Source organism: Pseudorca crassidens, chromosome 9, assembly GCF_039906515.1.
Source record: "Pseudorca crassidens isolate mPseCra1 chromosome 9, mPseCra1.hap1, whole genome shotgun sequence".
Classification (NCBI taxonomy): Eukaryota; Metazoa; Chordata; class Mammalia; order Artiodactyla; family Delphinidae; genus Pseudorca; species Pseudorca crassidens.
The window spans coordinates 55,778,548-55,793,216 of NC_090304.1; the positions used below are offsets into that span (position 1 = coordinate 55,778,548).

The 14,669-nt window shown below is 41.1% G+C and overlaps 1 protein-coding gene across 4 annotated transcripts in view; it reads right to left on the bottom strand.

The window, feature by feature from the left end:
- PAK1 (p21 (RAC1) activated kinase 1) overlaps positions 1-14,669 on the bottom strand; it is a 158,678-nt gene that overhangs the window by 64,287 nt on the left and 79,722 nt on the right. For 3 of the 4 annotated variants that reach the window (XM_067750457.1, XM_067750458.1, XM_067750456.1), the window contains exon 2: positions 7,645-7,855. In XM_067750457.1, coding sequence (XP_067606558.1) covers positions 7,645-7,834 — 190 coding nt within the window. In that variant the 5' untranslated portion in view covers positions 7,835-7,855. The remainder of the gene's footprint in view (positions 1-7,644; positions 7,856-14,669) is intronic. The other variant, XM_067750459.1, reaches the window with a different exon arrangement.

A 14,669-nucleotide genomic window follows, 5' to 3' on the forward strand; every position in this document is an offset into this window, starting at 1 on the left:
CTGCAGAGCAACTAAACCTGTGTGCCACAACTACCGAGCCTACGCTCTAGAGATCGCAAGCAACAACTACTGAAGCCTGCGTGCCACAACTACTAAAGCCCGTGCACCTAGAGCCCGTGCTCCACAACAAGAGAAGCCACTGCAATGAGAAGGCTGTGCACCGCAACAAAGAGTAGGCCCTGCTCAATGCAACTAAAGAAAGCCTGGGTTCAGCAGCGAAGACCCAATGTAGCCAAAAATTAATTAATTAATTAAAAAAAAAAAAAAGAATCTGGATACAAGGGACTTCCCTGCACTGCTGGTGCAGTGGTTAAGAATCCGCCTGCCAATGCTGGGGACACAGGTTTGATGCCTGGTCCGGGAAGATTCCACATGCCGCGGAGCAACTAACTCCGCGAGCGACAACTACTGAGCCCGCATGCCACCACTACTGAAGCCTGAGCACCTAGAGCCAGGGCTCCGCCACAGGAGAAGCCACTGCAATGAGAGGCCTGTGAAGCGCAACAAAAAGTAGCCCCCGCTCAACACAACTAGAGAAAGCCCGTGCGCAGCAATGAAGACCTAATGCAGCCAAAAATAAATAAATAAAATTTTTCAAAACAAAAAGAATCTGGAAAGATGACATTCCAAATGAAACTAGTTTGGGGGAAAAACCATATCCAAATGAAGACATTTCAATATTTCTTATATTTTGTGAGGTCATAAACAGTTTAAGAACTTAAAAAGTAAGTAAATATATGGGTTAAAAAAGGACTTCCGGGAAGATGGCGGAAGAGTAAGACGCAGAGACCACCTTCCTCCCCACAGATACACCAGAAATACATTTACGCGTGGAACAACTCCTACGGAGCACCTACTGAACGCTGGCAGAAGACCTCAGACCTCCCAAAAGGCAAGGAACCCCCCACGTACCTGGTTAGGGCAAAAGAAAAAAATAGAGACAAAAGGATAGGGACGGGTCCTGCACCAGCGGGAGAGAGCTGTGAAGGAGGAAAAGTGTCCACACACTAGGAAGCCGCTTCGCGGGCGGAGACTTCGGGTGGCGGAGTGGGGGAGCTTGGGAGCCGCGGAGGAGAGCACAGCAACAGGGGTGCGAAGGGCAAAGCGGGGAGATTCCAGCGCAGAGGATCGGGCCGACCGGCACTCACCAGGCGAGAGGCTTGTCTGCTCGCCCGCCGGGGCGGGCGGGGCTGGGAGCTGAGGCTCCGGCTTCTGTTGGAGCGCCGGGAGGGGACTGAGGTTGGCCGCGTGAACACAGCCTGCAGGGCGTTAGTGCACGAGGAGAGGGGATTAAGAACGCTGCTTAAGAGAGCTCCAGAGACGGGCGCGAGCCGCGGCTAAAAGTGCGGAGCCCAGAGACAGACATGAGACGCTAAGGCCGCTGCTGCCGGCACCAAGAAGCCTGTGTGCGAACACAGGTCACTATCCGCACCCCCTTCCGGGGAGCCTGTGCAGCCCGCCACTGCCAGGGCCCCGGGATCCAGGGACAACTCCCCCGGGAGAACGCACGGCGCGCCTCAGGCCGACCTACACGCACAGGCGGGGCCAAATCCAAAGCTGAGCCCCTGGGAGCTGTGAGAACAAAGAAGAGAAAGGGAAATCTCTCCCAGCAGCCTCAGAAGCAGCGGATTAAAGCTCCACAATCAACTTGATGTACCCTGCATCTGTGGAATACATGAATAGACAACGAATCATCCCAAATTAAGGAGCCCTGTGGATGAAAGGCTCTTGGTGCTGCAGCCAGGAGTCAGTGCTGTGCCTCTGAGGTGGGAGAACCAACTTCAGGACACTGGTCCACAAGAGGCCTCCCAGCTGCACATAATATCAAACAGCGAAAATCTCCCAGAGATCTCCATCTCAATGCCAGCACCCAGCTTCACTCAATGACCAGCAAGCTACAGTGCTGGACATCCTATGCCAAACAACTAGCAAGACAGGAACACAACCCCACCCATTAGCAGAGAGGCTGCCCAAAATCATAATAAGTCTACAGACACCCTAAAACACACCACCAGACGTGGACCTGCCCACCAGAAAGACAAGATCCAGCCTCATCCACCTGAACACAGGCACTAGTACCCTCCACCAGGAAGCCTACACAACCCACTGAACCAACCTTAGCCACTGGGGACAGACACCAAAAACAACGGGAACTACGAACCTGCAGCCTGCAAAAAGGAGACCCCAAACACAGTAAGATGAGCAAAATGAGAAGACACAGAAACACACAGCAGATGAAGGAGCAAGATAAAAACCCACCAGACCTAACAAATGAAGAGGAAATAGGCAGTCTACCTGAAAAAGAATTCAGAATAATGATAGTAAAGATGACCCAAAATCCTGGAAATAGAATAGACAAAATGCAAGAATCAGTTAACAAGGACCTAGAAGAACTAAAGATGAAACAAACAATGATGAACAACACAATAAATGAAATGAAAAATACTCTAGATGGGATCAATAGCAGAATAACTGAGGCAGAAGAACGGATAAGTGACCTGGAAGATAAAATAGTGGAAATAACTACTGCAGAGCAGAATAAAGAAAAAAGAATGAAGAGAGCTGAGGAGAGTCTCAGAGACCTCTGGGACAACATTAAACGCACCAACATTCGAATTATAGGGGTTCCAGAAGAAGAAGAGAAAAAGAAAGGGACTGAGAAAATATTTGAAGAGATTATAGTTGAAAACTTCCCTAACATGGGAAAGGAAATAGTTAATCAAGTCCAGGAAGCACAGAGAGTCCCATACAGGATAAATCCAAGGAGAAATACGCCAAGACACATATTAATCAAACTGTCAAAAATTAAATACAAAGAAAACATATTAAAAGCAGCAAGGGAAAAACAACAAATAACACACAAGGGAATCCCCATAAGGTTAACAGCTGATCTTTCAGCAGAAACTCTGCAAGCCAGAAGGGAGTGGCAGGACATATTGAAAGTGTTGAAGGAGAAAAACCTGTAACCAAGATTACTCTACCCAGCAAGGATCTCATTCAGATTTGATGGAGAAATTAAAACCTTTACAGACAAGCAAAAGCTGAGAGAGTTCAGCACCACCAAACCAGCTCTACAACAACTGCTAAAGGAACTTCTCTAGGCAAGAAACACAAAAGAAGGAAAAGACCTACAATAACGAACCCAAAACAATTAAGAAAATGGGAATGGGAACATACATATCGATAATTACCTTAAATGTAAATGGACTAAATGCTCCCACCAAAAGACACAGATTGGCTGAATGGATACAAAAACAAGACGCATATATTTGCTGTCTACAAGAGACCCACTTCAGACCTAGAGACACATACAGACTGAAAGTAAGGGGATGGAAAAAGGTATTTCATGCAAATGGAAACCAAAAGAAAGCTGGAGTAGCAATTCTCATATCAGACAAAATAGACTTTAAAACAAAGACTATTAGAAGAGACAAAGAAGGACACTACATAATGATCAAGGGATCGATCCAAGAAGAAGATATAACAATTGTAAATATTTATGCACCCAACATAGGAGCACCTCAATACATAAGGCAAATACTGACAGCCATAAAAGGGGAAATTGACAGTAACACATTCATAGTAGGGGACTTTAACACCCCACTTTCACCAATGGACAGATCATCCAAAATGAAAATAAATAAGGAAACACAAGCTTTAAATGATACATTAAACGAGATGGACTTAATTGATATTTATAGGACATTCCATCCAAAAACAACAGAATACACATATTTCTCAAGTGCTCATGGAACATTCTCCAGGATAGATCATATCTTGGGTCACAAATCAAGCCTTGGTAAATTTAAGAAAATTGAAATTGTATCAAGTATCTTTTCCGACCACAATGCTATGAGACTAGATATCAATTACAGGAAAAGATCTGTAAAAAATACAAACACATGGAGGCTAAACAATACACTACTTAATAATGAAGTGATCACTGAAGAAATCAAAGAGGAAATCAAAAAATACCTAGAAACAAATGACAATGGAGACACAACGACTCAAAATCTATGGGATGCAGCAAAAGCAGTTCTAAGAGGGAAGTTTATACAATACAATCCTACCTTAAGAAACAGGAAACATCTCGAATAAACAACCTAACCTTGCACCTAAAGCAATTAGAGAAAGAAGAACAAAAAAACCCCAAAGTTAGCAGAAGGAAAGAAATCATAAAAATCAGATCAGAAATAAATGAAAAAGAAATGAAGGAAACGATACCAAAGATCAATATAACTAAAAGCTGGTTCTTTGAAAGGATAAACAAAATTGATAAACCATTAGCCAGACTCATCAAGAAAAAAAGGGAGAAGACTCAAATCAATAGAATTAGAAATGAAAAAGGAGAAGTAACAACTGACACTGCAAAAATACAAAAGATCATGAGAGATTACTACAAGCAACTCTATGCCAATAAAATGGACAACCTGGAAGAAACGGACAAATTCTTAGAAATGCACAACCTGCCAAGACTGAATCAGGAAGAAATAGAAAATATGAACAGACCAATCACAAGCACTGAAATTGAAACTGTGATTAAAAATCTTCCAACAAACAAAAGCCCAGGACCAGATGGCTTCACAGGCGAATTCTATCAAACATTTAGAGAAGAGCTATCACCTATCCTTCTCAAACTCTTCCAAAATATAGCAGAGGGAGGAACACTCCCCAACTCATTCTACAAGGCCACCATCACCCTGATACCAAAACCAGACAAGGATGTCACAAAGAAAGAAAACTACAGGCCAATATCACTGATGAACATAGATGCAAAAATCCTCAACAAAATACTAGCAAACAGAATCCAACAGCACATTAAACGGATCATACACCATGATCAAGTGGGGTTTATTCCAGGAATGCAAGGATTCTTCAATATACGCAAATAAATCAACGTGATACACCATATTAACAGATTGAAGGAGAAAAACCATATGATCATCTCAATAGATGCAGAGAAAGCTTTTGACAAAATTCAACACCCATTTATGATAAAAACCCTGCAGAAAGTAGGCATAGAGGGAACTTTCCTCAACATAATAAAGGCCATATATGACAAACCCACAGCCAACATCATCCTCAATGGTGAAAAACTGAAAGCATTTCCACTAAGATCAGGAACAAGACAAGGTTGCCCACTCTCACCACTCTTATTCAACATAGTTTTGAAAGTTTTAGCCACAGCAATCAGAGAAGAAAAGGAAATAAAAGGAATCCAAATCGGAAAAGAAGAAGTAAAGCTGTCACTGTTTGCAGATGACATGATACTATACATAGAGAATCCTAAAGATGCTACCAGAAAACTACTAGAGCTAATCAATGAATTTGGTAAAGTAGCAGGATACAAAATTAATGCACAGAAATCTCTGGCATTCCTATACACTAAGGATGAAAAATCTGAAAGTGAAATCAAGAAAACACTCCCATTTACCACTGCAACAAAAAGAATAAAATATCTAGGAATAAACCTACCTAAGGAGACAAAAGACCTGTATGCAGAAAATTATAAGACACTGATGAAAGAAATTAAAGATGATACAAATAGATGGAGAGATATACCATGTTCTTGGATTGGAAGAATCAACATTGTGAAAATGACTCTACTACCCAAAGCAATCTACAGATTCAATGCAATCCCTATCAAACTACCACTGGCATTTTTCACAGAACTAGAACAAAAAATTTCACAATTTGTATGGAAACACAAAAGACCCCAAATAGCCAAAGCAATCTTGAGAACAAAAAACGGAGCTGGAGGAATCAGGCTTCCTGACTTCAGACTATACTACAAAGCTACAGTAATCAAGACAGTATGGTACTGGCACAAAAACAGAAATATAGATAAATGGAACAGGATAGAAAGCCCAGAGATAAACCCACGCAGATATGGTCACCTTGTCTTTGAAAAAGGAGGCAGGAATGTACAGTGGAGAAAGGACAGCCTCTTCAATAAGTGGTGCTGGGAAAACTGGACAGCTACATGTAAAAGTATGAGATTAGATCACTCCCTAACACCATACACAAAAATAAGCTCAAAATGGATTAAAGACCTAAATGTAAGGCCAGAAACTATCAAACTCTTAGAGGAAAACATAGGCAGGACACTCTATGACATAAATCACAGCAAGGTCCTTTTTGACCCACCTCCTAGAGAAATGGAAATAAAAACAAAAGGAAACAAATGGGACCTAATGAAACTTAAAAGCTTTTGTGCAGCAAAGGAAACCATAAAGAAGACCAAAAGACAACCCTCAGAATGGGAGAAAATATTTGCAAATGAAGCAACTGACAAAGGATTAATCTCCAAAATTTATAAGCAGCTCATGCAGCTTAATAACAAAAAAACAAACAACCCAATCCAAAAATGGGCAGAAGACCTAAATAGACATTTCTCCAAAGAAGATAGACAGAGTGCCAACAAACACATGAAAGAATGCTCAACATCACTAATCATTAGAGAAATGCAAATCAAAACTACAATGAGATATAATCTCACACCAGTCAGACTGGCCATCATCAAAAACTCTAGAAACAATAAATGCTGGAGAGGGTGTGGAGAAAAGGGAACCCTCTTACACTGTTGGTGGGAATGTAAATTGATACAGCCACTGTGGAGAACAGTATGGAGGTTCCTTAAAAAACTACAAATAGAACTACCATATGACCCAGCAATCCCACTACTGGGCATATACCCTGAGAAAACCATAATTCAAAAAGAGTCATGTACCAAAATGTTCATTGCAGCTCTATTTACAATAGCCCAGAGATGGAAACAACCTAAGTGTCCATCATCGGATGAATGGATAAAGAAGATGTGGCACATATATACAATGGAATATTACTCAGCCATAAAAAGAAACGAAATCGAGCTATTTGTAATGAGGTGGATAGACCTAGAGTCTGTCATACAGAGTGAAGTAAGTCAGAAAGAGAGAGACAAATACCGTATGCTAACACATATATATGGAATTTAAGAAAAAAAAATGTCATGAAAAACCTAGGGGTGAAACAGGAATAAAGACACAGACTTACTAGAGAATGGACTTGAGGCTATGGGGAGGGGGAAGGGTAAACGGTGACAAAGCGAGAGAGAGGCATGGACATATATACACTACCAAACATAAGGTAGATAGCTAGTGGGAAGCAGCCGCATAGCACAGGGAGATCCGCTCGGTGCTTTGTGACGGCCTGGAGGGGTGGGATAGGGAGGGTGGGAGGGAGGGAGACGCAAGCGGGAAGAGATATGGGAACATATGTATAGATATAACTGATTCATTTTGTTGTGAAGCTGAAACTAACATACCATTGTAAAGCAATTATATTGCAATAAAGATGTTAAAATGAAAAAAAAAAAAAAAAAGTAAATATATGGCTTCAGATTGCCCAAAATCTGGCAAGAGCATAATTATTTTCCTAGAATTTTGGTCAGATATAGTTAATAGAGTATAATAATGGGTCTGTTTTCCATTTGACTTCACAGTCATTTCAGGAAAAGAAGATAAGGAATAAGGAAAATATTTAATGAGAAAAAGAGGAATTAAAGGAAAATTAAATCAAGGAAGGGACAAATATTATATTCAGGTTACCAAAAAAAATTTTTTTTAAGTATACAAATGATGAGAAAGAAATGAAATACTGTACTTTTATCACCAGGTAAGATGGCTCGGTAAAATCGGTCCTTCTTTTTCTTCTCCTCTGGGTTTGGAGGCAGAGGTTTGGAACCATGGTTTAGGGTTCCAGCATCTTTGCTGCCAGCTCCAATCATAGTGCTGGTATTTCTCATCGGAGGGGCTGGGGGTTTGTCTTGAATGTCTAGGCCGTTATTCGACATTGTCAGCACCAGCAGCAGCTACTGGAATCAGAAAGAAGAACATAACTCTTTTATTATTTTTTGAGCAAAAGGAAATAGGTATTGAAAATTTTAAAGGAATCCAAATTTTACAACCCTTCCTCCAGGACCCACCTCAGGCCCTTCCACTGCATACCATGACTACTGCTATCTTATTCAGTCCACCATACTCAAAGATGTAATACCTACTCTGTGCCAAGCACTGCTGAAAATTCACAAGGTTCTTGCTTTTCTCTTCATTCTCCTATCTAAGGCATCGGAGAGCACAAAAAGCCACCATGATGTGATTTAAAAGGCAGAAATTTGGCCCAGTTAAACTGAGAATGAATCCCTGTGCTACTTAACAAGCTTTAGAGAAATTCCTTAACCACTTGGGTTCCATTCAGTCATTCACATGAAGATTAAATAAAACTGCCAACAGTATTCCACATAGTGAGTTCTCTGCCAAGCTCTAATTTTGTTACCTTAGGAAAATCATTCCTTCTCTGGTAGGAATTGTATCACTATACCAATGGTCAGTAAAGCTGCTGGTTTTGTAAACAGTTTTACTGGAACACAGCCACATCCATTCACTTACATATTGTCTATGGCTTCTTTCACATTCTAATGGCAATACTAGTAGTTGCAACAGGCCTAAAATATTTAGGTTGTTCACAAACCTAAAATATTTACTATCTGGTCATTTACAAGAAAAGTTTGCTGATCCCTGGCCTTTATCATCTCTCCAGTATCTCCTTCCTCTAAAATTTGACCTTGTTCTAAATATATGATGATCAATGCATTAACCATCTTGTCCTATATGGTGCTGAATTTACAGGCAATTTCCAGTGCTTCTCGGAAACAGAAGGAATAAAAGGAATAAAATCTAAAAGAAAAGGGAAAAAATCCCTATCAGATGGAACCAGTAGTTTTAGTGAAGATAGATGTTATTACCTTAAATAAGTGTGCTTGACAATAGATAAATATGAATATATCCAGAGTTAATAAAGTTTCTCATTATTCTTCATGCTACACTGGAAATTATATCTTTCTTTTTTTTTTTTTTCTCAGTACGCGGGCCTCTCACTGTTGTGGGCTCTCCCGTTGCGGAGCACAGGCTCCGGACGCGCAGGCTCAGTGGCCGTGGCTCACAGGCCTAGCTGCTCCGCAGCATGTGGGATATTCCCGGACCGGGGCACGAACCCGTGTCCCCTGCATCGTCAGGTGGACTCTCAACCACTGCACCACCAGGGAAGCCCCTGGAAATTATATCTTTAACCATGACTATTTAGAATGTAAGCTCCTTAGAGTCAAATACAACAGTGCTTTTTAGACTGAAGTTTCTAATCATCAAAAAAACAAAACAAAACAAAACAAAACAGTGTAATAATCACCAAAACTTTTCAGAAATATAGATGTCCTTGTATGACCCTCATAAATTCTGATTTAGTACGGCTGGGTTAAGCCCAAAATTTATAATTTTAAAACTTAGTGATCCCAGTGCCTGCCAGAATTGAATACCACTGCTTTAGAAGTTAACTACTTAAATGCTATGGACAAAATCTATAGGAGTCTTAACATTTTCTAATAAATGCAGAGCTAAATGATCCCTTGCATCCATTTTTTCCCTCAATCCTTTCTCCACACGCCATCAGTGATCTTAAAACACTCATACCTCTACTTAAAACCCTTCAGTGACATCCCAGAATAAAAGCTAAAGTTCCTTAGCTTGCTGTTAAAGGCCCTCCCATTGTTTAACCCATTCCACCATCAGCTTCATTTCCCACCACTACCACTCCCTCTAATTCCCCTTATACTCTAGCCACACCCAACTTCTTCAAGTATACTGTAGCTTTCACACTTTCATTCCTGTACACATGCTGTTCCCTCTGCTTAGAATGCCAATTTCCCTATCCTCAAATTCACTCATCCTTCAACTGCTATTTTTTTTTTTTTTTTGGCCGTACGCGGGCCTCTCACTGTTGTGCCCTCTCCCGTTGCGGAGCACAGGCTCCAGACGCGCAGGCTTAGCGGCCATGGCTCACGGGCCCAGCCGCTCCGCGGCATGTGGGATCTTCCCGGACTGGGGCACGAACCAGCGTCCCCTGCATCGGCAGGCGGACTCTCAACCACTGTGCCACCAGGGAAGCCCCTCAACTGCTATTTCTCCTATGAAGCCCTTTTGAAATGTTCTCACCTTCAAGAAGTTAAGGTCCCCTCCTCCACACTCCAAAGGCAATGGGTATATTTCCAGGTTATCACATTTATTTTTACTATGTTTTAATTATCTTCGCCAGAAGAATGTAACCCAAAGATCAGGCACGATTTTGTCACCTTTGTAATCCAAAAGAGCCTAGTATAGTATCTAACTCAACAGTGGATTCAATAAATATTTCTATTAATCAAAAGTTTGACATAGTTATATACCTTGCCTTTAAGGAATTCAGTACAGACGAAATTTTAAGGTCCTTTGCAATCTTTGATATTGAACTGCCTCACAAACTAAGCCATTGTACCTGGACACAGCTTGCATTCAAACCACACTTCAGAAATCTCTGTTCTCCTGAATTTGCCAAGTAGTCTCTTACCCTCCTCTTGCCCTACACCCCCCAACCCCAATGCTTCTTGTCAGTGATTTCTCCCTCCTCTGACTGATGAAAATCTTACTCATCTTTTAAGATCAAATTTAAACTTCATCTGTTTATATAATTCATCCTGACCTACCTCTGACAAACCCACTGCTCCTCACTTCTCTTTCTGAACAAAAGAAATCAAGTAAGCAAGGACAATCTTGTTAATCTAGAGTAACTCTCTGGGTGGTGTGCTTTTTATCCATTTCTTCCAGTTTCATTTTGCAGATTTGTCTTTGCTTTCCCTCCCAGCCCCAACTCAAGTCCCTCAGCTCCCCCAAAGAGAATTTCTACTGGCCCAGCTCTCAAGAGTACCTTCCCACTCCAGACTGCCAGTTCCAAAATTACACTCCCTGCAGCCACCTGATACCCTAAGCAGGCCCTTCCTTGCCTCTTAGGTCCTTCAGCCAAAAGCTTCATTGAATATTACTCCTTTCCAGGATGACAGCCCAGAATTTCACCAAGAAAGCCTTCATCAGGGCTTCCCTGGTGGCGCAGTGGTTGAGAGTCCGCCTGCCAATGCAGGGGACACGGGTTTGTGCCCCGGTCTGGGAGGATCCCACATGCCGCGGAACGGCTGGGCCCATGAGCCATGGCCGCTGGGCCTGCGCGTCCGGAGCCTGTGCTCCACAATGGGAGAGGCCACAGCAGTGAGAGGCCCGCACACTGCAAAAAAAAAAAAAGAAAGGCTTCATCAACCTTTCTGATAAGGCTTTTCTTCATTTCTCAGTTCTTCCACTGTGTTTGGAGAACTCTAGGTGGTAGATCGCCAATTTCAAAAAAAATTCTAAATTATTAAAACCTAAAATCTGTTGTTGGAATACAACGTTTGAATACTCTGTACCACATTCCAGCCCAGGTCATCTAGCCTGTGCTTGAAAACCTCCAGTGATAGGAAATCTACAGTCTCACAAGTCAGCCTATTCTATCTTTGGTGACCTCATTTAGAGAGCTCTCACTTATATTGCTTTTTTCTTTTTGCAGTACGTGGGCCTCTCACTGTTGTGGCCTCTCCTGTTGCGAAGCACAGGCTCCGGATGCACAGGCTCAGCGGCCATGGCTCACGGGCCCAGCTGCTCCGCGGCATGTGGGATCTTCCCGGACCGGGGCACGGACCCATGTCCCCTGCATCGGCAGGCGGACTCTCAACCACTGCGCCACCAGGGAAGCCCTCACTTATATTGTTTTATCTTTTCACACTGAATTGCAATTATTTGTTTACACATTTGCCTCTCCCTGCACTTCCCTTCCCTGCCAGACTTAAGACTATGAACTCCTCAAGAACAAAGTTCAGTCATCGCAATCCCCAACACCAGGCCTGGCACAGAACAGGTAATCAGTAAAGATTTGTTGAACAAATGAACAAGCAAATGAATAAATAAAAGAACAACAAATGAACAAACACTACTTCCATCTATTATTCCTAAATCCTATATGAGGGCTACTCAGTGAAAGTCTATTGCCTCTTCAGAACTTTACGTACCTGAAATCATCTCTCAAGACTCCCTCCACCGCCCAAAATCTATTTTCTCAGTGCTAAACAGTGCCAGTACTTTCAACTATACTCACAGAACACAAGTTTGTGCCTTCTTGAACCTTTCCTTTGAACTTACTTGGACTTAATATTTTTACACTACTTTCCAGTTTCTCTGCAGCCCTCCATCCAGTCCTTTCCTATGGCTTCTGCACAAGTCTTTACTCTCTTTACACTTCATAGATCCACTCAGAGGTCATTTTGTCCATCTATACCTAGCACAATAATTAGCACATTTTAAAACATACACTATTCTAAACTTTGTTTATAGGAAAACAAGTCCAAAATTTCAATCCTGATAGGAAAAAGAATTCTTTTTTTAAAATTTTTATTGGAGTATAGTTGATTTACAATGTTGTGTTAGTTTCAGGTATATAGCAAAGTGAATCAGTTATACAAATACATATATCCACTGTTTTTTAAAGATTATTTTCCCATATAGGCCATTACAGAGTATTGAGTAGAGTTCCCCGTGCTATACAGCAGGTTCTTATTAGTTATCTACTTTACATACAGTAGTGTGTATGTGTTAGTCCCAATCTCCCAGTTTATCTGTCCCCACCCTTATCCCCTGGTAACCATAAGTTTGTTGTCTATATCTGTGACTCTACTTCTGTTTTGTAAATAAGATTCATTTGTACCCTTTTTTTTTTTAGATTCCACATATAAGCGATATTTGTCTTTCTGTGTCTGACTTACTTCACTCAGTATGACAATCTCTAGGTCCATCCATGTTGCTGCAGATGGCATTATTTTGTTCTTTTTTATGGCTGAGTAATATTCCATTGTATGTATGTACCACATCTTCTTTATCCATTCCTCTGTTGATGGACATTTAGGTTGCATCCATGTCCAGGTTATTGTCAATAGTGCTGCAACGAACATTGGGGTGCATGTATCTTTTTTTGAATTACAGTATTCTCCGGATGCCCAGAAGTAGGATTGCTGGGTCGTATGGTAGTTCTATTTTTAGTTTTTTAAGGAACCTCCATACTGTTTTCCATAGTGGCTGTACCAATTTACATTCCCACCAACAGTGTAGGAAGGTTCCCTTTTCTCCACACCCTCTCTGGCATTTATTGTTTGTAGGTTTTTTGATGATGGCCATTCTGACCTGTGTGATGTTACCTCATTGTAGTTTTGATTTGCAAGAAATACACTCAGCTCTTGAATAACATGACCAAATATATATTAAATCTTCTAGCAATCTCTGCTGGTCAAAGATTTGGAAGGATGACAAGCCAACGCCTTCTGACAAGCTGCAGAATAAAGCTAAGCCCGAGGCCAACATTTAGAATGGAAGTTCCTCAATCTTAAGTCCAGCCCAAACATGTTTATACATTTCTATATTTGCCATTGGCTAGATTTGACGGATCTAAATGTAAATCAGAAGTAACATAGTTTAGGTCAGAATAGGTACAGCGGGGTGAGAATTACCTCAAGTATAGTTGGAAAATCCTTTGGCAGAGAGTCAGAAGACTTGAGTTCCAGTCCCCACCTTTAAATTTCTGTGTGATCTTTGGCAATTTCTTTCTGCTTTTTGGACCTCCGTACTCCTGTTACGTGAGGGGGTCAGATTAGATGACCTCTAAGGTTGCTTCTGGCTTTGATGTTATGTGTATCTTAAAATCTTTACTAACCTTTATCTATCCTAGATGACAAACTGATATAACAGAGAGAAAGACAGATTGACCATGTGTTACCAATGCCCCAGAGTCTCATTTATAAGCAACTAATTATACTGAAGTACTAATTTATAAGCAACTAATTATACTGAAGTACTAATTTATAAGCAACTAATTATACTGAAGTACTAATTATTAATCAACTGAATGACTCTATAATACATGTAGGATCACTGTGAGGTTTCAAAAGGGCCACTGGCAGGGCGATATAGTAAAAAGATGACTGGAGTTAGAATCAGACAAGTTTAAGTCCTGGTTCTGTTATTTACTAGCTATAGTCCTAATAGAACTCTCTTCACCTATGAGCTGCAAACTGTTGTTTCCTCCTGAGCAGTCAGTCTCTAGACAGACACTAGTCAAGAGGCAACCAAGGAGGGGAAGTGATTTATGTTTCTTTTTCTATAAAAAGCATAAAGATACAGTGCTAGAGTAGAAAAAAGGGAAAGAAAACAGTTTTCAAGTAGCCAGTATGTACAAGGTACTTTACATACTGAACAAAACCAGTCAGGGATTCAGAGGAGTATGTTCACCAACAATTACTTCTTTCTACTTTACCACATCTGGATTCCACAGCCACAAGTATAAATCACAGCCAAGATAATCAAAGATTTTAAGATACACATAACATCAAAGCCAGAAGCAACCTTAGAGGTCATCTAATCTGACCCCCTCACGTAACAGGAGTACGGAGGTCCAAAAAGCAGAAAGAAATTGCCAAAGATCACACAGAAATTTAAAGGTGGGGACTGGAACTCAAGTCTTCTGACACTCTGCCAAAGGATTTTCCAACTATACTTGAGGTAATTCTCACCCCGCTGTACCTATTCTGACCTAAACTATGTTACTTCTGATTTACATTTAGATCCGTCAAATCTAGCCAATGGCAAATATAGAAATGTATAAACATGTTTGGGCTGGACTTAAGATTGATATTTACTAAATGTCTGCCATGAGCAAGCAACAGAGAAGATAAGTAATTTCTTGGTCCT